The following is a 25,634-nucleotide window of genomic DNA, read 5'->3' on the forward strand; positions in this document are numbered from 1 at the left end:
AGCCATGTAGAACCTTCATACTGAGTGTTTCTCTCCATGTTGAGACATTTCCAGTGATGTATTTGGTTTAGCTCTATGACAAAGGTTTGAGTTTTTTCATTTTTTGGACACAAGTCATGCCAGGTGTAGTTTCAGAGAGCACTCTGAAGGCCCAGTGTATAAAATGATTTTTGTTTTTTCTTTTTTACTGTACGCAGTTACTGAGTCATCCTCAGACAATACAATACTACTAAAAAGTAAACCAATAATAACAATAATGAAATAAGCAAAACTAATACTAAAATTATATTGAAATTTTAAAATCTATTTACAGAGTGGAATGGTAACCTAATAGATAACTTAGATACTATTTATTATTGTTTAGACATTTTATTATTGCTTAGATACTATTTAGCCTATTATTGCTTAGATACAATTTAGTCTATTATTGTATTTACTTTTAGCATGCTCTAATTTTATCTACTGTAGGCTAAATGTTTTAATTTATTTAATAACAAATTTATTCATGTTAGGCCTACATCTTAATATTTTATGTCATTTATCATAGTTTAGTTCTTAACTCCAGTGTTTCCTCAGTGGGAGCGGTGTGCGCCAGGGGGCGGCTGCTGGTTCTGTGGCGCTGGCTTGGGGTCTGCTCTCCCCTGGTAGAGTGGAGAGTAGCCAGGTTGCCGCCTCCTGATGAGGACGGCTCCATGTGAGGGTGTTTCCTCTCTGGTTCTTCCGTGCTCAGCCTTATTTTTTTTCTTATTTATTTATTTATTTATTTATTTATTAGTGGCGTTTGGATTCAGTTACGGCAGACGGATGGCAATCTGAAATGGAATGAAGCCCACAGACGGCGGACAGCAGTTACAAAACAGTAGTGGAACGCGCCCCATCCGCCCACAGCACAATGCTCTTAAAGCCCTATGCTATCAAAAGCTGGCAAAATACATTTATTCTATTTTATGGCCTTGACATTAACCTGTCATATTGTTGAGTTATCAAGGACACTTTTGTGTTTTTGTGTGTATACAGGAATGTTAAAGATATCATTGAGGAAAACGAGGTTGACGTGACGTTGTTGAATCAGGGAATTTGTGTGGACACCACGTCAATGGATCCTAATTGACTTTACATTGGCATTGTTTCTGTGGTACCGGCATGCGCGCAGATGGCACTGGGGGTGGGGGAGACGTGTCCCCCCAGTTTTATAGTGACCCCGATCCGTCCCCCCCACTGCTAGCCTGGTTCCAGACCATAGACCCCGCCCACTCAACTGAGTAGGCTTGCATCTCTGGTCTGGCATACTGCAATGAATTTACGATTTATCTCGTCCAAACGATGGACGGACCAATGAACGCCGAGGGTGGGGGCGTGTCTAGTGATTAGCCAATCAGCACCATGCTGATGTCAAGCTGTACGCCAGTGGGTAACTGGTGAGGATAGCAACAATGGCGACCGCTACAGATCCTACAGACCACATTAATGATGCTATCAAGGTATTTCGCCACTACTCGCATTAATGGAGGATCAAATTAAGGAAGCTGCTAAACTGGATTTAACGGCGATGCAGCTGGGCGTGCACGACGACGGAGACATTTTAAACGGGCAATGCTCGCTTGTTTTTGGCACCCCCGAGGCATGGATACTGATGACGTCAGATTCTGGGTGAGTCGTTGATCTCTACTAATTGGTTAGGGAAAAATCAAATTCCCTCCCCCTTGTAAATCGCCTTCAATGGAGGCAATGTCAGACTGAAGGTTCTGAGAGCTTCAGTCTGACACTCAGGCTACCCCACTGCCCCCCATCACATAGGTGAAAAAGAGGATCAATGTTCCGTTAGTTAGGCTAACTAATGCATTGCAGCACAAAGTTGAAATTGCAGCGGCAGTAGCCTTGTCAGTGATCAATCCACATTACACCAATTCAAGAAGGGGAAAGGCTGGAGCAGATCCTTGCTGAGCTGGGAAAGCAAGTTGTTCAATTCTCCACGTAATTCTCGGTTAATAACACTGCACAGCTGATCCCTTGATAGCCCGGTGTTTGTGCCACAACTAATGGTGCGTTCAGTTGTACTAGTAAGTTGGAGTTTTGAAGTCGGAAAAACATTGAAATCTAGCATCTACAAGCATAAACGTTGGGTTTTTCATTTCATTAACTGTCCATTTTTTTTCAAATTCCATGTTCTATGTCCCAGTTTATAAACTGAGAAGCGCTCAGTTCGGAGGTTACGTTGTTCGGAGCTCCGAGTTCCGACTTACAATGTAAATATAACGCACCATAAGGCACAGGGGTCCTAAGAGGAGCTGGTAGCTGTGCCTGTGGATGTAGCGGTAACCATAGTGATCATATACAACTGTCTAATGAATGAGCTGGTGATTTTTCTGCCACATGAAGCCAGAGAAGAAAGAAAAATAATCACAGCGTTTTTTTCAAGAACCAAAAGATGTAAATATTTTATGCCTGTTGCCTGTTGACTCTCCCAGATGTGGCAAATATTTGTTTTGTAATGTTGAGTAGCTAGTCTGACAATAATAAGAAGGCATTTGGACTTACCTGAAGTAGGCTAAATGCAGCATTCTAGGCTGTAGGTAGGTGAATATCTTTAATGTTGCTGTAATTTCAACCCATTACATGCTGCCACCACGGAATGCGGTGTTAAGAGGTTGTGGTCATTTCACATATTTCTGTGAGATCAGGTTGAGTCAGGTGGTAGCCAGGTGAAGCATGAGCAAAGCAGTTGATGCCAATCAGCTGATGCTATGCTCTGTAAAAAAGAGAGATTGCATACGGTGTAGATACAAAGCCGATACTGTAGCCTGATGGCTGCCTCCTGTTGTGGTTTTTTGTGAGCAATGATCAAGGTTGACAGGAGAACATAGCTGTTTAATGATTATAAGCATCATATCCTGTGTTAAAGTCAAATCTTTAATCAAGAGCACCAAATGTTTAAACAGAAGCACTGTGTTTTGAATTAAATCTTCATGTGTGAATTAAAACTGTTAAAAATATAATTTGGATCAGATTTGAATCTAATGGAACAACAAAACTTGTGAAATGTGTTTTTTTTTTTGTTTGTTTGTTTTGGGGTTTTTTTAATGGTTAGAGTGGACAAAGCAACATCTCTGTCAAGAACAAATCAAAGCTTTCCCAGATCATCAACCAAGAAAGTAAAATAACTGGCAAAACTCAGACTCTATTATCAGAACTTCATACCCAAGCAGTCACACAGAAAGCCAACCTCATCACAGTAGATCCCACTCACCCCCTGCACAAGTCCTTCCAGCTCTGGTTAAAGTCCCCCTGTCCAAGAAAAAAACACTTACCGCAACTCTTTTATCCCCACTGCCATAAACATTTTAAACAAACAACAACAATGATCCCCAGCACATACACTTTACCACGTTGCACATTTTAGTTTTTCTTAAACTCTGTATAAATTATTTCATTCATTCATTCATCTTCTAACCGCTTCATCCTCTTGAGGGTCGCGGGGGGCCTGGAGCCTATCCCAGCTGACATCGGGCAAGAGGCAGGGTACACCCTGGACAGGTCGCCAGACTATCGCAGGGCTGACACATAGAGACAAACAACCATTCACGCTCACATTCACACCTACGGACAATTTAGAATTACCAATTAACCTAGTCCCCAATCTGCATGTCTTTGGACTGTGGGAGGAAGCCGGAGTGCCCGGAGAGAACCCACGCTGACACGGGGAGAACATGCAAACTCCACACAGAAGGGTTCCCACGCCCGGGATCGAACCGGCAACCCTCTTGCTGTGAGGCGAGAGTGCTAACCACCACACCACCGTGCCGCCCTATAAATTATTTATGCTTCAGTATTCTTTTATCTCACTAGGTTTTAGGAATTGTGTGTTTCTGTGTTGTGTTGTTTGTTGTATGAGCAATGTCTAAGACGATTTTATGCCACGACAGACAATAAAGCTTTCTGATTCTGATTCTGAAGCAATATCGATGTAAAAGCTAGGGAACACTGGAAATTTCCCCAGAGATTGCTAGTTTTTCAGGAATGTAGTAAACAAGTAGATCTGGAAAGCAGCTAAAATATGTTAATTTCATTGATGAAAACTATAACGGAAATTTTTCATCAACAACCTTTTTCCATGACAAAAACAAGACAATGACGAGCTAAAATAGGTCTTGATAATAACAACCAAGATGAAATCTATGTTTCATTTTTAATGACAAGATGAGACGAAAATGTTAGTGGTGGACTATCGGACATTGAAAGCTGACAATAGCTATGCCTATAATTATAATTATTCAAATGCTGTATAAGAAACAGGCTGGCAAACTCCAGTAATTATTGCCAGGATGATTTGCGAGCAGCTGAATGGCAGCGGAGCAAGCAGCCACCAACTGCCAAATTCTCATCTGATCTCCGCAGGACTCCACTAAGTCGGGACTGGAGAAGGTTAATGGTTTGATGCTGCTTGATAGGCAGGTAGGAGGTGCAGTTATCTGTGAGTGTAGCTGTGATGTAAGTAAACAGTCTGAACTCAGGTCAGTTTTCTCTGACAGCTTAAAGTTTAGTTTTAATCACCAACTCTGTGAGAGGAGTTTATAAGTTTATACCTCCAGACTAAAATGTTGCAGACTGAAAAGAATTCAGGCTTTACTTAAGTTATTTTTCAGCTTCTTAACAGTGAAGATGGTAAGTCGGAGTTTACAATGAACCTGGGTACAAATCCTAGTTGTCTCAGATTAGTTACTTGTGGTGTCAGAGTTATTGAGAGCATAAATAGAGAGATGTTGAGCTTTTCAAATTATCACTCCCTCCAGGAATTAGACGACACCATGGGTTTTCAGTTAATGATGGATTTATTCTCTTTTCTCCGCCCTTCATCACCGTCATCAAATCCACCAACAAACTGTTCAAATATATGACAATTTACAGATGACAACATATTAATATCACTTACAAGCTGTAGAAACATGACAGTAAAAATGCACAATGAACATACAGTAAATCCCAAAATAAAACATACCTCGCCGGCTGCACACAACCGAGAGGGAATGAGTCCACTTGAGCAAAAATATAAAAATAAAATCTTCAAAAACGGCAATAAAAGTTACTTCTTCTTTTGTCCGATAATGAAATGTTACTTTATACTCTTGACTTTCTCCACTCTCAACTCCTTCTTGGAGGAGATTACAACTGCAGCATCTCTGTACCTGCTCTGCACCTCATGTAAACATTATGCGCAACACCCAAAAGCATCCCCTGCACAACACAATACACACCCAGTACCTCTGCAGTCCTGATACAAAACAAAATCGAAATTCAGGAAAATAAATCATTTAAATAATGTATGTAAACAAAACATATCAAATAATGACATAAATAATATTTATGGCAGTTAAACAAATGATGATCAGTTTGTACGTTGTACATATTGTAGATTTTCACTAGCACGAACCAGGCCACAACAATATGTTGTTTATGGGTTTAATGGACTACAGGACTTATTGAATGTTGAGAATAGATGAATGGATGTGGGTGAGGCAGAGGGAAGATGTCATCTGTTAGGCTGGTCGGGGGGGATGTATTGAAGACCGGGCGGAGGGAGACTCAGTGCGGGGGTTCCGTCTCAGGCATATATATCCACCCGAACTGATCACTGGCCCCCAAAAGAGTCAGATTTAAATTGAACTGATTTGAACATGAGCTTGACAGAGATCATTAAGACTGTCGCGGATGTAGGAGCGATATGCTTGGGATGACCAGCAGCCTAGGACCTGAATGGTTTGGTCTGAGATGCCTGAAATGCGTAGGACTTGGTGTAAGTGTTTCTGGAACCAGAATTGATTGGCCATTTTTCCTGTTTCAGTGAGAAAGAGTGGGTGTTGAGGTGATGCCTTAGCAGCATACCTGGAGCTGATGTATTTGGTCAGTGGCTCATATGGGCTGAGGTAGGATTCGAGGTGGAATAACTAGATAGGGAAAGAAACTCCCAACTGATCTGTTTTGCTCCTTTGGATCGTGAATATGAGTGAGTCAGCAGTGTGGATGGTTATGTCAGATAGACTGGGGTAATAAGAAGGATTATAGACAGATGAAGTCGGGGCAAATTCAGAGCACCTCAGGAATCCGAAAAAAGCCAGCAGAAACATGGATTCTAGGGTTAGGGCAACCATAGGATATATGTAGCCTGAACGAAGGGAATGAATGCAGAAGCTGAGAAGGTCTGAAGTGAGTGGCAAGCGCCTAGCTGGAACTGCCGGTTCCTGTTTACGCAGGCCTTTTATTAATATAGTAACATGAGAATGGGAGGTTGAAGGACAATGGAAGCTAGTGACTAGTTTGATGAATAAGTTGATTCCTGCTAAGTAGGTCTGGATGGTGGAGGACCGTATTTTTTGGATGGAATGAGCATGGGTGATGAAATTGCAGATGGACATGACGTCCAGAGAGGGAAAAGGCAGCTGGTAGGTGGAGTGATATGCCTTGAAGCAATTCCAGCCAGTTAGGTAGGCTGAGAGTGTGCTTGGGGCGAGACTGTTAAGGATGGCTTCTTGTGAAGTGTGAGAGAGGTTTGACAGCTGTGGAGCTAGTTGAATATTGTGGCTGAAAACGGTGGGATAGGTGTTGGGTGGAGATCCGATTCTGGGAATGTTCCGGGAACGTGGGCTGCCTGGAGGATGAACTGGTGTTGAGCTGAGAATAAGGTGAGTCTGCGCAGGAACTGCATGATGGCTAAAGAACAAGATCAACCTTTGTTCAGGATCTCTACAACTGTGGTGTTATCGGAGTGGATAAGTATGGACTTCCTAGACCATTCATGCCCTCAAAGAATGGCAGCTATTATGATGGGATACAGCTCGTGAAGCGCAGAGAAAGGAGAGTGGGACTCTGAGTCAAGGGATTCGAACTTTGGGGGCCAAGCGGAGACAAACCATCTCCCTCCATAGTAGCCGCCAAAACCTAAGGAGGGAGCCGCGTCTGTGAAAAGTTGAATGTCCTCAGGCTGGGTGATGAAGTCGTCGTAGAAGAAGGAAATGCCATTCCAAGAAGATAGGAAATGTAGCCACATACACATTTCCATTTTGCAGGCATCGTCTAGAATGACCCTATCGTGGAGAGAGGGAATGGCAACAGCCTTATGGTACATTCACACCAAAAGCGACCTGAGCGCCAGCGGTCGCTCAGGTCGCTGGCATCGCGCTGCTTGGCAGCAGCTCCAGCAGGCGCTTGCAGCGGCCAAAGGGGTGGGGCCGGCTGCTGCAGATGTGTCCATCAAGGCTGACACGGCTGTTCACTTTACAAGGATGAACAAATATATCATATATGTCTTCACTTTGTATTATCCATGACTTTCATTACACAATTAAAATAACGCTAATAAACACAGTCAATATAGAGTCCTTTATAATTATGATTTTACTCTCCTGTTGGCACGTAGGACCACTGAGAAATGTAATTGGTTGCATCTGTCTGCTAGGAGGTAGTTTAACAGAAGCAGAGAAGATGACTAGGAACTCAATGGAAGTGCCAGGTCCTGATGTTGAAGATCTTAGGACTGCTCCCAGAAGTCAGGATGAATGGACAAAACTTTGAATGCGCTGGTGATGTCTGCTTTAGAAAGCCAAGCTCCACGTCCTGCTAGCTGAATGAGGGTGATGGCATGGTCGATGGTTGCGTATTGCATGGAGAAATCCAGACTGGGAATGACACTGTTGATGCTTGGAATGTGTGAGCCATGTGGGGAAGACGGGTCCATAATTAGCCTCTTTTGTCCAGAGTATTTGTGAGTGGACACAACACCTATTGGGCTGATGTGGAACAGTGGAAAAGGAGTAATATCGAACGGGCCTATCATGAATCCGTCTTTGACCTCTTTAGCCAACACGGTGTCAACAGTGTGAGGTTCTGCAAGAGCAGACTGGAGGTTGTGACAGACGTGGGAAATGTCAGGGAGAACTACCATACCGGGATGAAAACCATGTGTGAAGCCATCTATGAGAAAATGAACAAGCTGTCTATCAGGATGGTTTTTTAGAGCAGTGGCAAGGACATTTACCTGAACGGGGGGTGCTGAGGTGCTGTACAAGTTGGTCTGCAGCTGTGGTTGGATTGTGGGGGCAGGTGCTCCTGGCATGCGCACCGCCGCAGAAGGAACAGACATGCAAGAGGTGGAAGTTGGAAGTGAAGGAGGAGGCTGGAGATCACCGAGTTGGTTAGCCTGTGGTGGGACCCCTTGAGTTGCTGACTGAGGCTCTCCTGCTGCTGTGTTGGCTATTGCAGAAAAAAAGAGGAGCAGAAGCCATGTTTCTGGGAACGGCTGAAGGAAGGGTAGGGGAAGGGATGATGGGATGAAAGGATGTATGTGCACAGGGATTTTGTGAAGCCTGTGAAGACAGGGATGAAAAGAAAGCTGAAATCATCTGAGAGGATTCAGGAACAGAGGGAGCAGGCACAGGGGGACATACAACCTGGCCCGCATCAGAGGGGCTGATGATACAGACTGTGGCTGAGGCAGCGACGGCCCTGTGATGTCACGCCTGATGACACCGGCAGTTGGTGGCACGGGTGAGGAAGCCGGAAGAGCGCGAGGTATGGAGTCTGTTGCTGCATTGATAGAGGCTTAATACAGCTGAAAAAGTGTGGCTTTGTTGGCGTTGCGGTGAAATGGGATGCCCTCACTCCACAGGAAACGTTGGAGGCGAGTGGCAGTCCAGTCTCTGATATTGAGCTCAGTTTGAGGACGCGGAGACTGCCGACTTACAGATGAGGGCGCACCGTGGGTGCGCTGTGGTGAAGAGCCAGGAGCTGGAAGCCTAGGTGATAGGGTCAGCTGCCGATGAGGAGAGGGTTGGAGCTGGCTCCTACGCCCATGCCCGCAGTGTCTGGTCCTCGCTGAAGGAGGAGAGGAGGCCTGAGATCTGCGGACCCCCGCGGTCTGATGGAGACGCTGGGACTAAGGTACGCTGACCACTGAATGCAAGTGACTACGTCGCTGTGTTTGGCTGCGGTCTGGTCCTTGCTGCGAGTCTGTGGAACAGAACGTTGAACGGATCGCCGCCTGAATCGGTCGGGTAGATCTGCAGTACCGGATCCATGGTAGGTAACGTTAGACAATCTTTACGTTTTGTCTTTGTTTGAATGGAAGTTTTCTCTATGAAGCGTTTAAGCGAGACGTGCGGTCTGTCTGAGCTCGAGAAATCTTAAGACAAACAGGGTAGGATGGGTTGACCCGGCATAAGTAGGTTTGGCAGGTGATTAGAGGTGTGGTTGAGTTAACAGGTTAACTACATACATAAATACATAAATTGCAGCTACATTTTAGTAGAATGGTTTCAGTAAAGATTACATCTAAGACATCTGAATGTACTAGTTATTTCTATTAATTTTTTTATATAATACAGGAATCTGTCATCTCAATCTGCTGTGGTAAAATTGATGAATTCATGGGTTAAAACTTTTGTTGTTTAACGGGAAATGTGTTAGGAGCAGAATTTGTAATAACTTTGGTATTATTACCTAACACAAGCTATATTAGTCTGATCATAGATAAGCCTGCTTAGATAAAAAAAAGGAGTTATGCTTTACACCACTGCATATAACTGGTGAGTGCTGCTGTTGGTGTTTCCACGTTATGTAGTAACTGACTATATTGTTAGAAACCTTTTGTACTCTGCAGCAGATGTTTTTAACTTCATTCAGTCAGAGGACAGACATACAGTTGTTACCATAAGGTCAGATAAGTTACAGTCATCATGTTACAACTGAAATAGAAGACAGCTACAAAATAAAAACTTCCCACTGTGAAATGTCTTGCTCCAATCTTTGTTTTAAAGGTGCTTCAGAGTCTATTGGCTCGTGTTTCTTCACTCAAATTGATGAGGGAGAATGGCCGCCATTGTTAGCTTAGCCTCAGTTGTTGTTTTGCGGCAGCCTCCAGAGGTGAAGTCAGATAAGGTAAGGGGCGTGATGTTTCTGATACACGCTCTAAACATTGCACCAGCTACAACAGACTGAGTGAGCTGATCAATCAGAACAAATTGGACAAGACAAAAAATGTGTGTTTTCAACATTAAAGCACATAAATCTATTCCACTAGACCTCAATATTACATATTTAAATCAATATGACCCTGAAAAAAGCATAATAGGTCTCCTTTAAAATGGGTTTCCTCCTGTCCTCTCAAAGGGAAATGCAACCACCAGTGCCCAGGGAGCCCCCCCTGTCCTCCACCCTGTCCCCCACTTCAGAGGACTCAGGCCTGGATGACTTGTCATACCGCAGCCCACTGGAGGAGCCAGAGAGCGCTGTGGAGAGAGAGATCCGACTGACTCTGGAGAGAGAGGAACGACACCGCAGGGAGAGGGGGGGGATTTCACAGGGCCTCACTATACCCAGGTAACAACAAATAAAGAGGATGGAAAGGATTGTGTTTTTCTGTAGCAGTCAAATGTTTCACTATGTTCACCTGCTAGTCAATCATTTTGTCTGTCTGCTGTTTGTCTGCTGTTTGCTCAAAAAATATTAGTACGTTTTTAGGAGAGGGATTTTAAATTAAATTACGGATTTACAAGGAGCAAGAGCAGAAAAGCTGATTCGGGAAAAATATTCTAGTTCCTGTCAGTATGTGTTGCAGCATTCTGGATAAACTGTAGAGTCTTTAAAGTCTTACTTAGGCAGTCTGATAATAAGAATTTACAGTAATCTAGCCTAGATGTAACAAATGCAGGGAAAATTTCTTTTTTTTTCTTGCATTTTTTTGAGACGGGATGTGCCTGAATGTCAATGCTTGAGGTTTTTATACGTGGGCATTATATTATTATTATGGCATTTTCTGGATCCTGTTAAGGACTTATCCTGTTCAAAGATAACTCCAAGATTCTTTACATTGGTTCTTGAGGCCAGGGCAATTCCATTTAAAATAGCTACTACTTAACTTTAGATAACGTTGTTTTGGAGGTGTATGGGGCTAAGTACAATATCTTCAGATTTGTCTGTGGTTAACTTGGTTGTCAGCTTGGTAGTTAGCTTGAAGCTTAGCTAACTGTTTGGTTTCACATAGTTTGATCGTTATAATTGTGTGTCATCTGCATAATATTAAAGTTCATGGAGTGTTTCCTAATAATACTGCTTAAAGGAAGCATATATTGTAGTATTAGGTGACATGCCGAGTAAGGAACCTTGTGGAGTTATTGTGCTGCACGGGGAGAGTGAACTAAGAAGGCACTGAAACGTCCCTAAGTGTCTGCCATATGTTTCTGTGTTAAAGGAATACTCCGATGATTAGGGAGTTATGCCCTTTCTCTATCATTTTGATATTGAGACAAAATGATCAATATCTTTGTTGTGTCTGTACGTCCAGTGGCTGGGTCTCAGTGGTTAGCATTGCGCTAATAGGGGGTCAGTACCCTACTCGGTAAAAGTGAACAAATAAACGTTACAGAAACCCTGAAGCTGGCATTTCTGCACATGCATTTAAAACAAGCATGTTTAAACATTAATTAAAAAAACGAGAGTCCTTTTTAGTCATTTTAGAAGAAGTTTGATACATGGAAGTATAGTGTGTTTACGTCCTGCGCAGAGGGATACACCGGTGAGCAACAGCTGCAGCTGGCTCTGGGACAGGTACGCTAGGTCACTAAAACCAAACAAAAATGACACAGACGATATTACTCACTCGACTGAACTTTTCCAGTTTATCTTAGGAACATGAAAAAAAGTTTCAGTCACGCCAGGATTAGTGATTGCTGCAAAGTTTTCACTCCTTGTGATGCACTCTCTGTGGCGGTTTTCCTTCTGATGATATATCTCTAGCCTCCCCAACGATGGTAGCACCGAATCCCATTCTGTGCAGCAAAATGATTCCACCTCCATAGGCATAGGTTGGCAAGCCCCGCAGCTACGCCACCAATCCTCCCCTGACCTCCGTCTCCCCTAGGCCCCTTGCTGTTCCGCTGCCTCGGAGGATTCAGCCTTTCTTCTCGCCCGCTTAGCATCCAACGCATGGAGTTCCTCATCTGTGTACTCTGGCTCAAACAGGTATGGCTCTGCAGCTACTATAGTCCGGAGAGATATCGCTAGGCTAAATAAACAACTGAGTTTTGTTTACAGGCTACGTCTGTACCTATGCCTGCTCACCGGTGTATCCCTCCGCGGATCACAGTGCAGGACGTATTGACCCCCTATAAGCGCAATGCTAACCGCTGAGACCCAGCCACTGGATGTACAGACACAAAAAAGATATCGATCATGTTGTCTCAATATGAAAATGATAGAGAAAGGGCATAACTCCCAAATCGTCTGAGTGTTCTTTTAAGCCTCTAGATATTACTTGACAATAAACAAGACTAACAAGACATATATGAGGTCCAAGTACAGAGCCTTGCGGAACTCCATGACTAACAAGTCAACAAGTACAAACTGAGATCAGTCTAATAAATTGGACTTAAACCAATGTTCCAATCTCTATGATAGGATGTGGTGTCGAATGCAGGAAGGAAGGAACCATTAGTGCAGCGTTAAAAATATGGAATATTGCATTGAATATCCATTAATGAAATTGCAGTATCAGAAGTCAAAAAGCTCCTTTTCACTGTGTGTCCTTCTACTGGGAAACAGATAAACTGAACCAAAATTAAACTTGTTGAAACTGATTGTTGTTTTTTTATTGTTCTGTGTTCAGACCCTCTACGTTGCAAACAGGACGATCTCCACCCAGACCTCCAGCCTGCCGCACCCCTACCTTGTCCATCTCCCCATCACCTTCCTGCTCCTCCTCCCTTCCCCGATCTGTCTACCATGAAATGACAGCCAATAATGTCATTATCTTGGAGCCCGACTGCTCCAGCTCTGCCTCCAGGAACCGCTTACTCTCCTCTGCAATTGGGGGCCTCTCCGATTGGCCAACAAGCCAGGATGCAGTTCCTTCCGCCAGTGTCATTGTAGTGGAAACCTCCAATCTCATCATTCGCAGTGCTTCAGAGTTCTGCCTAAGCTCCGCCCCTGTATCAATGGAAATGCAGGAGAGCACTTTTTCATCCAATCCGTTCTTTAAGCTACGTTCCCTCAGCAGCCAATCGCTGGTGGAGCAAGAGATCCGCTTGGTGAGACAGAGGGAGGAGGAGTGGAGGAAGCAGAGGGAGGAGATGTGGAGGAGGAGGAGGGAGGAGGAGTGGAAAAGAGGGAGAGAGAGGTATGACACTGTGCTGGTGTCTCCAGGCCTGAACGATAGCATCAGCTACAACGGTACGTAAAGTCATGGCCACCTATTTAAATTTCAGGAACACTCATGGGTTCATGACCAGTTGAACATCCTAGAAACATCACTGTTGTGTCGTAGTTCAGCTAAAATGATTCATTGTAAAAACTTGTTAAAGGGGTCTTTGAGTTTTTAATCAACTGGGCATCACTCAAACTGAACCAACTAAACCGCTGCTTCTATTTGTCATTAATCAAAGCCTTATTGAGTAAATTTAGTGTTGGGGATTCAAAATACTGTCAGTAATAATTAAATGGTTTGCAGATGATGGTGTGATTTCACCATTCTTATCCATTACTGAATAGAGCACTTGTCAATCAATACTGGATTAAGAGTGTGGGATAAGAAACACATTATTAAAAATCTGGTTTCTGTCCGGGATAAAAATCAAATTAAATTATAATTATCACTGCTTTGATTCAATTCTCTTTTTGTTCCATTTGTTTTTATTCCAGTGCCAGAGGTCCCAGACAGATGTGTCTCCTCCCCATCATCCCCCTCCAGGACCCGCAAAATGGAACGATCCAGTATGTCTTGTGACCACAAGGTGGGCTGACACACACATGTATACACACCTATATACACACAAACTCTATCTACAGCAGGGATGCACCAATTTATTGTCTGAACATCGGTACTGGCTGATATTCTCAATCAGCCTATCATCAAATAAGACAACATGAAAGTGACTGATGTTTTTCTGTTGTGTCACATCAGTTTTGCCCAGGCTAAAAAGTAGGGCTTGATGATTAATGGCCACAGTCTTAAAGGTCATATGTACAGGTGTTTCATCAAAACGAATATTTGAAAAAAAAAATAAAATAAAATATATCCATAGAACGTCTAGAAAGGTGTATAATTAAAGTCTATATTTTCCTGAAAAAAATAATTGCAGTAGAGAAATAATTGTTTTAGAAATTTTGACGGGTCCAAAATATGTCAATATTTTGATTTGGGTACGTTGGTTACGTGCGGCGGGGGGGGGGGGCTCAGGGTTGCCAGATTGTGATAGCTGCAGAGGTATAGCGTTGTGCCAGCGCTATCCATCGCAAATTATAGCCAACCAACGGAGAATCAAAACCAGAATCAACATCGGTTCAGCTTTTGATCGTATGTGTCAGCTGAAGGCAGAAAAAGGGCTGAAAAAAGCCATGCAGAGGTTGCCGATTTCCTTCTGGACAGGTAAGCTAATGTTTGCTAACTAACGCAACAGGCCTGTTAAAAGATATATCTGCTGAATATATCTAATATCTAGTAAAGCTGAACTAGTAATTACACTACACCTAGATGAAATATGTTAAGAAAAAGTAAGGATGATGGTTAATTTTAGATATTTTAGGAAGATCTCTAGAAACACTGTTTTTGGGACTGTGATTGTTCCGGTTGTAAAGTTGTCAAATAGTGTCGTAAAAAAGTAAATCTACAGCCCAACTATCATATTATTATTATTATTATTATTATTGGTGGGAAATTATAACAGAGGAAAATATTTGCCGTTTTAATATCAAGAACACTTTTGTGTTTTTGTGTGTATATAGGACGTTGTTGAATCAGGGAATCCGTGTGTCCACCACGACAAAGGATCCTAATTGACTAATTACGTTAGCATTAGTGACGAGTAGAGCTAAAAATGCTTTACGGAGATTGTTACAGTGTGTTACATGGTGTACAAGAGAGGATTCATGATTTATTATTATTATTTATTAATTACTAGACCACAAAAAAACTCTTCACTTGACATTGCTGTCTTCAGTGTCTGTCGTTTACGAAGTGTCTGTTGTTTACGAACCTGGCAACCTGTATAATTGAAGAGTGGAGCGAGAGCGGGCGAGTGTGAGTGCGACACCTCCTGACCGGGAAGTATAAATCCTATATCTATCACCTTTAAATTAATGAGCAGGTACAAGAACAATACAATGACTGTTTGGAAAATCGCCTCTGTGATCTCACTGTTGTGTGTTGTGATGGCTTGTAGCAGCTGGCATCCTGTCCTCCCTGCGACAATAGAAAACATGTTTGTGACAAACAGATCTTCCCATTTGGGATGAAAAGATGCAGTAAACTTACTACTGTCGCGTCAGAGGACGCACCCTATTGTTTCTCTGACAATGCTACATTGTGAACAATGAATATGTGCCAATATTGGCAGCAGTAGTGCTACTTAAAGTTAGCTTTAAGCAGACGGTGGACAAAACTAACAGCACATGGAGGTTGCACTGAGTTACATTATGATGAGTTCAAGCTCTATTCAGTAAAAATTACTGCTTTCATTTTAGTTTGTCTTTAACAGTTTGCTGTTAACACCGCGAGCGCGATGTGCTTGTGTCGACCGCGATCGTAAATCACAATAGCGGTGAATGAGAGACTGCAGACAGAGCAGATTGAAATATGGCTTCCTACATGCTGATCACATGTATTGATAAAGTATTGGCTTGGCTGGCAGAGGTTTTATTGCACTTACTTACAGTAACAAGCGTAGCTGTTGTCAACTAGAGTAATCTTGACGTTATATTCCCTTCATCTGCACTGCAGCCTCCCTGCTGTTGTCTGACTTCACTTTGTTGTGTTTTTGTGTGTGTGTGTGTGTGTGTGTGTGTGTGTGTGTGTGTCTGCGCGCGCTGTGAGGAGAAGGTCAGCCTTGACGTGCAGAGAGCAACTAATTTCTGAGTTTCGAAAATGAATAAATAAATAAAGCAATCGGCCTAATCATGTATGTACAAAATGCTCTAAAGCTACTTTACCTGTTCTGAAGACATGATGATCACACATTACACAGCCAGCTTCAGGAAGTTCATCGGTATCACTGGCTTGTCAACAAATGCATGCACAGAAAGATTTTTGCGACAGTTGTAACAGACAATACCATTTTTTGTCTGTAGGGGGACCCCGTGAGGTAAAAAGTGCAATCCTCCATTGTGTTGCTTTATTAAATACCGTTGTTTCAAATAGAAATGTGTTGATGTTTTCATAGTGATAAAAAAATAGATATTAGAGAGGGTATTGTGATATATACAGTATATACAGTAAATGGCTTTTGAAGCACTTTTTAAAGGTGTATTTCATGCGAATATTCGTGTTATATTAAGGGTTGTTTCATAAATGTGTATGAATTTGTGCTCATGTACAGGTAATGTAATGAAGGGCTTAACTACTTTAAGGCAGTTTCTTTGCATCCCTGGCACAAAAGGAGGAATAAATAACAACAAAAACAAAAAATAACAATATAAAAGCATCTGTATTGGCTCCCAGCCAAATTGTTATTTTAAACATTGGTATCAGTATCATCCTTGAATTTCGAAATTGGTGCATCCCTCAACTAGTCAGTGGAACTTTATTTTGATGTCGAGTAACTGGTAGCTTAGCTAACTACATTTTACAAGTAGCTTGCCCAACACTGATTATCATTCATTAATCAATGTACATACGGTACACCACTGAAAAAAAAATTAACTTTACAATCATTTTGTTACCTTACAGTAACATTCACTATGAAATGTCATGTCCTTCCTGATACAAACATGTATATACATATATATAACCGTATTTCACTGTGTTGAATTTCTTCATGTATCAGTGCATGGCATGAAAATCATATTCAAATTTTCAAATTTGTTCTTTTGTACTTTCTGTGTTGGATAATTGATTTCTTCCTTTACTCATTCGTTCATTTGTTACCTTTAATAATTGTGAACTTCCTGATTTGTTAATCAGTTGGATTGATACATGTTTTAATCCAGTAGTTCACAATTTAGCAACTATATTATTCGACTCATTTTTTCATTAACCCTTCACTCTTGCATTCATCCATCTAATATTTTCTCCAACCATCCCATCCTCTGTTTCTCTTTTTCCCCATTTATCAATCATCCATCCATCCATCCATCCATCCATCCATCCAACCATATTCATTTATCCACCCATCTTGGCTCCAGTGGTTCAGCTGAATCTCCCCCCCCTCCAGTTCCCCCCTTGTCTCTCTTCGGTGTCAAGACGACCAAACGCCATGGCGCAGCGATGGGAGGCCTCCCTATTAGCCAATCAGAAGAAGGAGTGAGCAACAACAGTGCTCAACTATCAGCCATTTAAAAGCCAAAATGAAATCTTACGCCTCTATTCCTTCGTCCTTCTGTCCAGAAAACTCTCACAGTCCTGTCTGTCTGCAGCTGATGTCTGATGTTTGTCACCGCTGTGGGTTTGAAACCAGTGGGTCACAAATGTGTTGTCTGAAGGATGCCCCATGAGAGAAGGACTGTTTCTTTCAGTCAGCTTGGTTTCAAAGATTAAGGTAATTAAGCTAGTTTGACTTTCTACTATGAAAATGTTAAAAAGTTTCATAGTCAAAGTGGTCTTTTGCATGACGTCTGAAACAGTATGACTGTATGAAACAATGGAACTGCCAGCCATGTCACAGTTTAGACATTTTTTATGTACTGTATATTATAACTTTTGTGGACTTGTAAGGCACAGGAGGCTTGTCATAATAATGACTGAATACAAAGTTACAATTTAATAATACCACTGTTTTTGATATTTCACCCAGATTTTATGAAAACCTTTGAAGCACATGTCAGAATCTGCGGTATTCTCCTTTAATATTTAGTATTAACAGCACTTTGATATCTAGATATGTGTGAATTATGGTACTGGTACAGCTGCTGATATTTATTGATTTTTATGACTGACTGACTGTAATGCAATGATTTTCAAACTTTTTCTGGGCAGTCACATTTTAATTTCACATATTAATTCAGTCTATTTATTTTAAAATGACAGACAACATACAGCATTTTTTTATATTGTAGCTATGCATAGCAAAGATTTGAGACGGTAGCCTACATGCAAAAAAAAAAAAAAAAAAAAAGATATACCATATTGTGTTCTTTTCAAATGACACTATGTGTATTTTACCAACCCAGACTTTGAAAATCACTGCAATAGTGAAATGTTATAATGAGCCATATAGATCAAAAGAGTTTTGATGTTCCAGGTTTCCATGTTGGCCAAAGACTGCTGGCTGCTAACTGGATAGTACCATAGAGTGCCCCAGGAATAAGTTCTAAAATCTGGAAATGAGTCAGCATTTTAGCACTGGCGGTTCCCTCGTCTCAAAGTCAGTGGGTTTTTTGAATGGGTTTTTGGTTAGATTCCTGAAATAAGGTCTGTAGTAAGCGTGTAAGTACCATAAACGTTTGTTTGCCACAGAGTTTATTTTCTGCAGTAATCCAAAATCCTATGGAAAAATCCCGTAGGCTTAAACCAGGGCAAAACTAACTTTCTTGTCAGCCTACACATTGTAGAAAGACATAATGTATTTTAGCTAGGGATGTCAAAATAATGCATTAATTTTGATAAATTAATCAAAGAAAAATTAACGCATCAAAAAAAAAACACTGATTGATCACATTCCATGGTGCCCTTTGACCCGGTGCGTCATTAAAGGCCACAGGGGCTTTGTCATTTGATAGAGACAGATGAGACAAAGCTGCTTGGCCCCATAAATGGAACATATACATTTGATAAACGCCCAGATGGAACTGTTGATAGGAGCACGGTTCTCAGCAGTTTCTGCAGTAAGTAATTTTTTTACCATCAGAGTACTTCCAGCCTGAAATATCACCTCAACACAAAGCATATAGCAATGAACCTGCAGAGTCCTGAGCTAGCACAGCCTCTATTGCTAGCGCTATTAGCCAACCGCGTAAAGCCACAATCAACCAGGTGTTCAGACGCAAACTGAGTTAAGTCTATACTGTGATCGACTAACTAACTCCCTTGCAAAATGGATTGAAAAGGACTCTAGACCATTTTCGGTGGTAAAGGACAGGAGGACCATTGTGTCCAAAATCCAGTAACTTTACGACCGACTGCCAAAATTCATTTGAATTGAAATTTTTTGTAAATGATTTTTGATTAATAATCACAGAGCCTGTAATTAATCAGATACATTTTTTAATTGCTTGACAACCCTAATTTCAACATTAAAAAGTTAGTGTCCAGGCTGCTTTAAGTTGACTGAATTTGAGAAGACAAGTTGAGGTACTTTTGTAATGATTCAATGTGTCGTCCCAAATTCAGTCAGCTTAGAAATTAAAGGCAGCTCCCACACTAACTTTTTTAAATTAAATACAAATAGTTTCATTTTACAGTGCAGAAAATGTCATTGCTGGAGCACTCTATTTGGGTCACAGTGGCACAGACTAGCTTTTGCCTCTGCTTTGGAGGACATTGCTTGTTACCGCGATAGTGTTCAGGAGTGGGGTGCAGTTTTGTGGTCTTCTGATTAACTCAGTGGGACAATGTAAACAGCAGTCTTTTTTGAGGACATCGTCTTCAACTTGCAAACCATGCTAGCGTTCTTTACTTTTAGCTTTCTTTTGACGTCAACATGTAATGCACAGCGTGCAACACAGGGCATGGACATTTTTGACTAACCAACAACTGTGCAAGTTGAGCCTGAGCTCATTTTTAAAACAGTATAAATGATGTAATATTAGTTTTGGTTCGCTCTGTTTGCCCATTGACTTCTGAAGAAATGTGAGGCAGAAAGGGTAAAATAGCAGAGCTATTTGAACAAAAGAAACTTCTAATATGGATGCCAGAGAGACCTGACACACACAAGCACACTCCACATGGCAGTGCTTGCATTGCTAGCTAGATTTCAGCTAATGTCTTTACAACTGTTATATAGGTCATTGGCAGTTTGGAGCAAACAGATAAACAGCTGTCAGATGCATGTGGATAACTCAATATTCACATTCAGTCTGAACACACCTTTGAAATAGACCTCTACAACCTGGTCAAACTGTCTGTCTGCGGCTCTGCTTTTTTAGCAAAAGAACTTCTGAAAGAACTAAATATTCTATTCCTTGAGTCTAGTGAAGAGTTTTACATATTTTTATGTCCTGTCTTGATCCCTAAAAATAGATTTATTGTATTGTATTTTTGCTGCATATATTTATGAATTGAGCAATGCTTTTAAATCCTTAAAGCTTTTATTTGTAAAGGGTTTATATTGTGTCAGAATGACTGAATATGAAGTGGAAGTCTGCAATGTTTTTTAGGAGATGACTTCTGTGTGTGCATGTGTGTGTTTTATAGCTATCAGCTAGTAAGAGCTTCCTTTAGTTTGACTTATAGCTCCAAAACAAGCTCACTCACTAGTTTCTCCATTTAACTCAACCTGAATCCGCTGTCAAATAAAGGTGCATTCAAGTCAACTCAGAAATGGAAGACTTTAACTGCCAGGGTGAAATAATACCAGGTGAGTGGAATGCTAGTCAGTTTAGCATCATTATATTTTTTGGTTGTGCTTTAGGCTTTGATGTGTTTACACTACTGTGTTACAGTATAAATATACAACAAAGGATCAAACCACCTTGGTAGCTGATTAACTACATTTGAGCTGTGAGTCACTGTGCAACCTGAAACTGTTTTGATACATATGATGTAGCTTGTATCTGTATATTTGGAGGTTCAACTCTATCTTAGTATAATACTACAGTTCATATGTACATTAAAATAGTTGTTGGTTGCTGTTTTCCTCCTCTTCATACTGGCTGTGTATTTTGTCTGACATATTCATAAATAAGTGTTTGGCCATTGACATCCACGGCCTTTAAATGATGTTGTTAGATCAAGGGTGAGGCAATATCATGAGTTTGCCATTGTTTCTCAAACTACCTTTTCCGAAGTTTATTTAGTGATTTAGTCTGTCCAGTACAACAAAAGAGAACATAGTGGCAGATTTTTCTATAGGCAACACAGGTGGCTGCCTAGGGCACCACCCAGAGGGGGGGAACTGATTAGAATTTGGTGGTCAAACGTCAATGTGACCTCACAGAAAATGTTTTTGACCATAATTCAGGAATTCATAAGCTCATTATTACAGTATTTTACAAAAATGTCTAATTGGATAAAATGATGAAGTGCTGGAATTTTATATCCAAAAGGTCATCATAATGTTCTGCAAAAATACTTTTCTGGCATTATTCAATGTCATATCTCAGGAATAGAAGGGGAGACATTTGGTCAGATACTGAATTGGTGACACTAATCTTGGGTGCCCACCTTACCCAGGGCACCAAATGTGCTGGGTCAAGCACTGAGAGAATGACATATACAGCAAAGATGTGTGAATTATCTGCACTCTGGGACTCTGTCCTCCCACGCCAATGGAATTTTCTTCTAGACTGTAACTCTAGAAGATTTCCACTTGATTCGGCTTACTTAAATTGCAGAGACCCCATAATAGCTGCAGTTTTGCCCAGAATTAGTCTGGGAATGTTTGTTGAGCATCTGTTCTATTGTGTTCACGCTAGGGGGAGATCCATTTAGGGCAAGCATGGAGAGGAGGATTGATTCCAGTAAACAGTAACTGTTTCAGTGCACCTATAGCATGTGGGTGTTACATTAAGGTAGAAAAATCTGAACATATTCTTTAAGAGCAAAAATCTTAGAGCTGTGATGTCATGAGATTCTGAGATGTATTGAATGCACAATAATAACTGCTATGTCTGAAGCAGGGCATGTTGTCATGATGTTCCTGTGTTAGATATTCTGTATGATATCACATATTACACACTACATGCACTCAGTGTTTGCCCTGTGATTTGGGCTGTTATATTCACATCCATACCTGATTCAGCTCCTGTTTTAGCCTCAGTGCAGTCAGCTTTACTATATAAGATACTTTATTACTCCACAACTTTACTTTAAGTTTTTAGAAGACAGTGCATTTAGTCATTAAGTTCTTTAACATTTCTGGATTTCTCTTGTCAGGTGTGGTAGAGTTCATGAATACAAAGGGTGACACTACATGCTACTTGCTAGAATATTCTGTATGGTCTCATAGAAACAGCTGTCCATACTATTATAGCTTTTCCTCACTAGCCTAACATAATTTATTCTGGCTCTGTTTATTACTTAGTTTATTTGCCTTGAGTTTTAGTCTATTATTGCCAAATTAAAGCTCTGGTGATGACATCTTCAATAAACTCCTGAAACCTTTTGTGTGTGAGTATTGTATTGTATGTAAAAAAAAAAAAAAAAAAAAAAAAAAAAGGCAAACAAAGTTAAGGCATGAAGTCAGAGGTTCTGATATCATTAAATGACTTGAGTTTTATAACTATATCAGTTGGGGCAGCCTCTAGCTCTCCAGGTGGAGTGTGCACCCCATATAGGCTAAGGCCTTTGCAGCAGCCTGGGTTCGATTCTGACCTGTGGCCCTTTGCTGCTTATCATCCCCCCTCTCTCTCTCTCTTCCACATTTCCTGTCTATCTTAAGCTGTACTATCAATAAATGAAAGAGAACAAATGACAAATCATTTCTCTTACAAGTCAATAGCAATCATTCTCAGGCTGCAAAGTTTCATGGCTGGAGTCCTCCATGTCAATGACAAATGTGACAACGGGGTTAAAAGTTCAACTAGTTGGGGCATCAGTGGCTTGGTGGTTGAGCAGGAGCCCCATGTACGAGGCTGTTGCCGCAGCGGCCCAGGTTCAGGTCCAGCCTGTGGCCCTTTGCTGCGTGTCACTCCCTCTCTCTCTCCCCCTTTCACACTTGTCTGTGTGGCTTTAAAGGCTTAAAAATGCCCAAAAAATATCTTTAAAAAAAAAAAAAGTTCAACTAGTGTCACTGATTGTCAAAAGTAAAAGGAATTGCAGCTTGATAATAATGATTTAGATGTAAAAATATTATACATATACTGCACATTTTTCAGGTTTTATTTTGAAAAATGAAAAAAAAAAAGTTTGCTCTCACCCGCTGCCCGTCCGCATGTAGTTCATTTTTACCCATGACCATACCTGTGAATTTATATGTATGTAGGACCCTGTTAGTGAGTGTTAAAGGTGAAGTCTTTGAGTCTGAGATAGACTGTTTATATGAACTAAACACTCAAACAAATACACTGCTCCTATCAGTGCTCCTTCAGTAGCTCTTCTAACATCTCCAATGTTATTTATGTTTAATTACAACCATGGTGTAGCTCCATTCCTCATGGGTGAAGATGTAGAAGAGATAGAGCAGCCGGCACACTATGAAACTCAATCTGAGCCTCACTGACGGGGACACATCCCCCCTCAATATATAAATACACTCAAAATGTCTCCCCAATATATTGAAAAAACAAATCAAGACAAAAAGTTGCTGTGCTATGAAAGGCAACCACGCACCGCTGTCTGAATTAATCACTGATATACTGAACAAAATGCCATTATTATTACTACCGGTTCTAATATTTTGATGTAACGCAGTTCTGAGTGTGGTTTGACCAAATGATATTGCTGTACCGCAGCAGAAGCTGTTGCCCTACTGCTGTGGGTACAATCAGTGTCAGACACTGTACTGTCTCTGTTTTATTACTTTCAAATATGTTAAAAAGTGGGAAACTAAAATGGAATAGGGGTGTTATGTAGGTTATATCGCTGATGTCTGTTATAGTATTTGTAACGTGTTTGTATTTCATAAAAATTTATAGTTTATGCCCTTTTCCTGTGTGTCCCTCAGTCTGACACTGACTCAGAGGGTAGAGCAGGTCATCCACTTTTGGAAGCTCGGTGGTTCAAGCCCCTGCTCCTCCAGTCTGCATGTTGAAATATCCTTGGGCAAGATACTGAATCCCAAATGGCTCCTGATGGCTAATTCATTGGTGTGTGAGTGTTTGTGAATGGTTACTTAGTAGCAGGTGGCACCATGTATGGTAGCCTTGGCCACCAGTGTGTGAATGAGTGAATGTGACATGTAGTGTAAAAGCGCTTTGATTAGTCAGGAGACTAGAAAAGTGCTCTACAAGTGCAGTCCATTTACCAGTCCCCATTCCCTGAAATGGCATTCAGTCATCAATAGCTCCGGAAGAACCGGAGAGTCGCTGGTTGAAGTCCCCGCCTGGACCAAAAAAAAAAAAACAAAAAAAACAAAAGGTCCTGTTTGTGCGTGTGTGTGTTTTTGGGCCTGTGACAACAGAGTGAAAAGATTGAATTTCCCCCTTGGGGATTAATAAAGTATATATATATATATATATATATATATATATATATATATATATATATATACAGTACAGTACAGTTTGGACACACCTTCTCATTCAATGCGTTTTCTTTATTTTCATGACTATTTACATTGTAGATTCTCACTGAAGGCATCAAAACTATGAATGAACACATGTGGAGTTATGTACTTAACAAAAAAAGGTGAAATAACTGAAAACATGTTTTATATTCTAGTTTCTTCAAAATAGCCACCCTTTGCTCTGATTACTGCTTTGCACACTCTTGGCATTCTCTCCATGAGCTTCAAGAGGTAGTCACCTGAAATGGTTTCCACTTCACAGGTGTGCCTTATCAGGGTTAATTAGTGGAATTTCTTGCTTTATCAATGGGGTTGGGACCATCAGTTGTGTTGTGCAGAAGTCAGGTTAATACACAGCCGACAGCCCTATTGGACAACTGTTAAAATTCATATTATGGCAAGAACCAATCAGCTAACTAAAGAAAAACGAGTGGCCATCATTACTTTAAGAAATGAAGGTCAGTCAGTACGGAAAATTGCAAAAACTTTAAATGTGTCCCCAAGTGGAGTCGCAAAAACCATCAAGCGCTACAACGAAACTGGCACACATGAGGACCGACCCAGGAAAGGAAGACCAAGAGTCACCTCTGCTTCTGAGGATAAGTTCATCCGAGTCACCAGCCTCAGAAATCGCAAGTTAACAGCAGCTCAGATCAGAGACCAGATGAATGCCACACAGAGTTCTAGCAGCAGACCCATCTCTAGAACAACTGTTAAGAGGAGACTGCGCGAATCAGGCCTTCATGGTCAAATAGCTGCTAGGAAACCACTGCTAAGGAGAGGCAACAAGCAGAAGAGATTTGTTTGGGCCAAGAAACACAAGGAATGGACATTAGACCAGTGGAAATCTGTGCTTTGGTCTGATGAGTCCAAATTTGAGATCTTTGGTTCCAACCGCCGTGTCTTTGTGAGACGCAGAAAAGGTGAACGGATGGATTCCACATGCCTGGTTCCCACTGTGAAGCATGGAGGAGGAGGTGTGATGGTGTGGGGGTGTTTTGCTGGTGACACTGTTGGGGATTTATTCATAATTGAAGGCACACTGAACCAGCATGGCTACCACAGCATCCTGCAGCGACATGCCATCCCATCCGGTTTGCGTTTACTTGGACGATCATTTATTTTTCAACAGGACAATGACCCCAAACACACCTCCAGGCTGTGTAAGGGCTATTTGACCAAGAAGGACAGTGATGGAGTGCTGCGGCAGATGACCTGGCCTCCACAGTCACCGGACCTGAACCCAATCGAGATGGTTTGGGGTGAGCTGGACCGCAGAGTGAAGGCAAAGGGGCCAACAAGTGCTAAACACCTCTGGGAACTCCTTCAAGACTGTTG

At 41.4% G+C, this 25,634-nt stretch overlaps 2 protein-coding genes across 6 annotated transcripts in view; one reads left to right on the forward strand and one right to left on the reverse strand.

Annotated features, from left to right (window-relative positions):
* LOC125902794 (cyclic nucleotide-gated cation channel beta-1-like) overlaps window positions 1–22,238 on the forward strand; it is a 35,329-nt gene extending 13,091 nt beyond the window's left edge. For 2 of the 4 annotated variants that reach the window (XM_049599403.1, XM_049599406.1), the window contains exons 4-7: window positions 10,159–10,368; window positions 12,653–13,215; window positions 13,684–13,775; window positions 17,190–22,238. In XM_049599403.1, the coding sequence (XP_049455360.1) occupies window positions 10,159–10,368; window positions 12,653–13,215; window positions 13,684–13,775; window positions 17,190–17,282 (958 nt within the window). In that variant the 3' untranslated portion in view covers window positions 17,283–22,238. The other 2 variants (XM_049599404.1, XM_049599405.1) reach the window with 2 other exon arrangements.
* Window positions 1–25,634, reverse strand: part of LOC125902819 (uncharacterized) — a 282,334-nt gene that overhangs the window by 241,237 nt on the left and 15,463 nt on the right. The window lies entirely within an intron of this gene.

The sequence above is a fragment of the Epinephelus fuscoguttatus genome, linkage group LG15, assembly GCF_011397635.1.
Source record: "Epinephelus fuscoguttatus linkage group LG15, E.fuscoguttatus.final_Chr_v1".
Lineage (NCBI taxonomy): Eukaryota > Metazoa > Chordata > Actinopteri > Perciformes > Serranidae > Epinephelus > Epinephelus fuscoguttatus.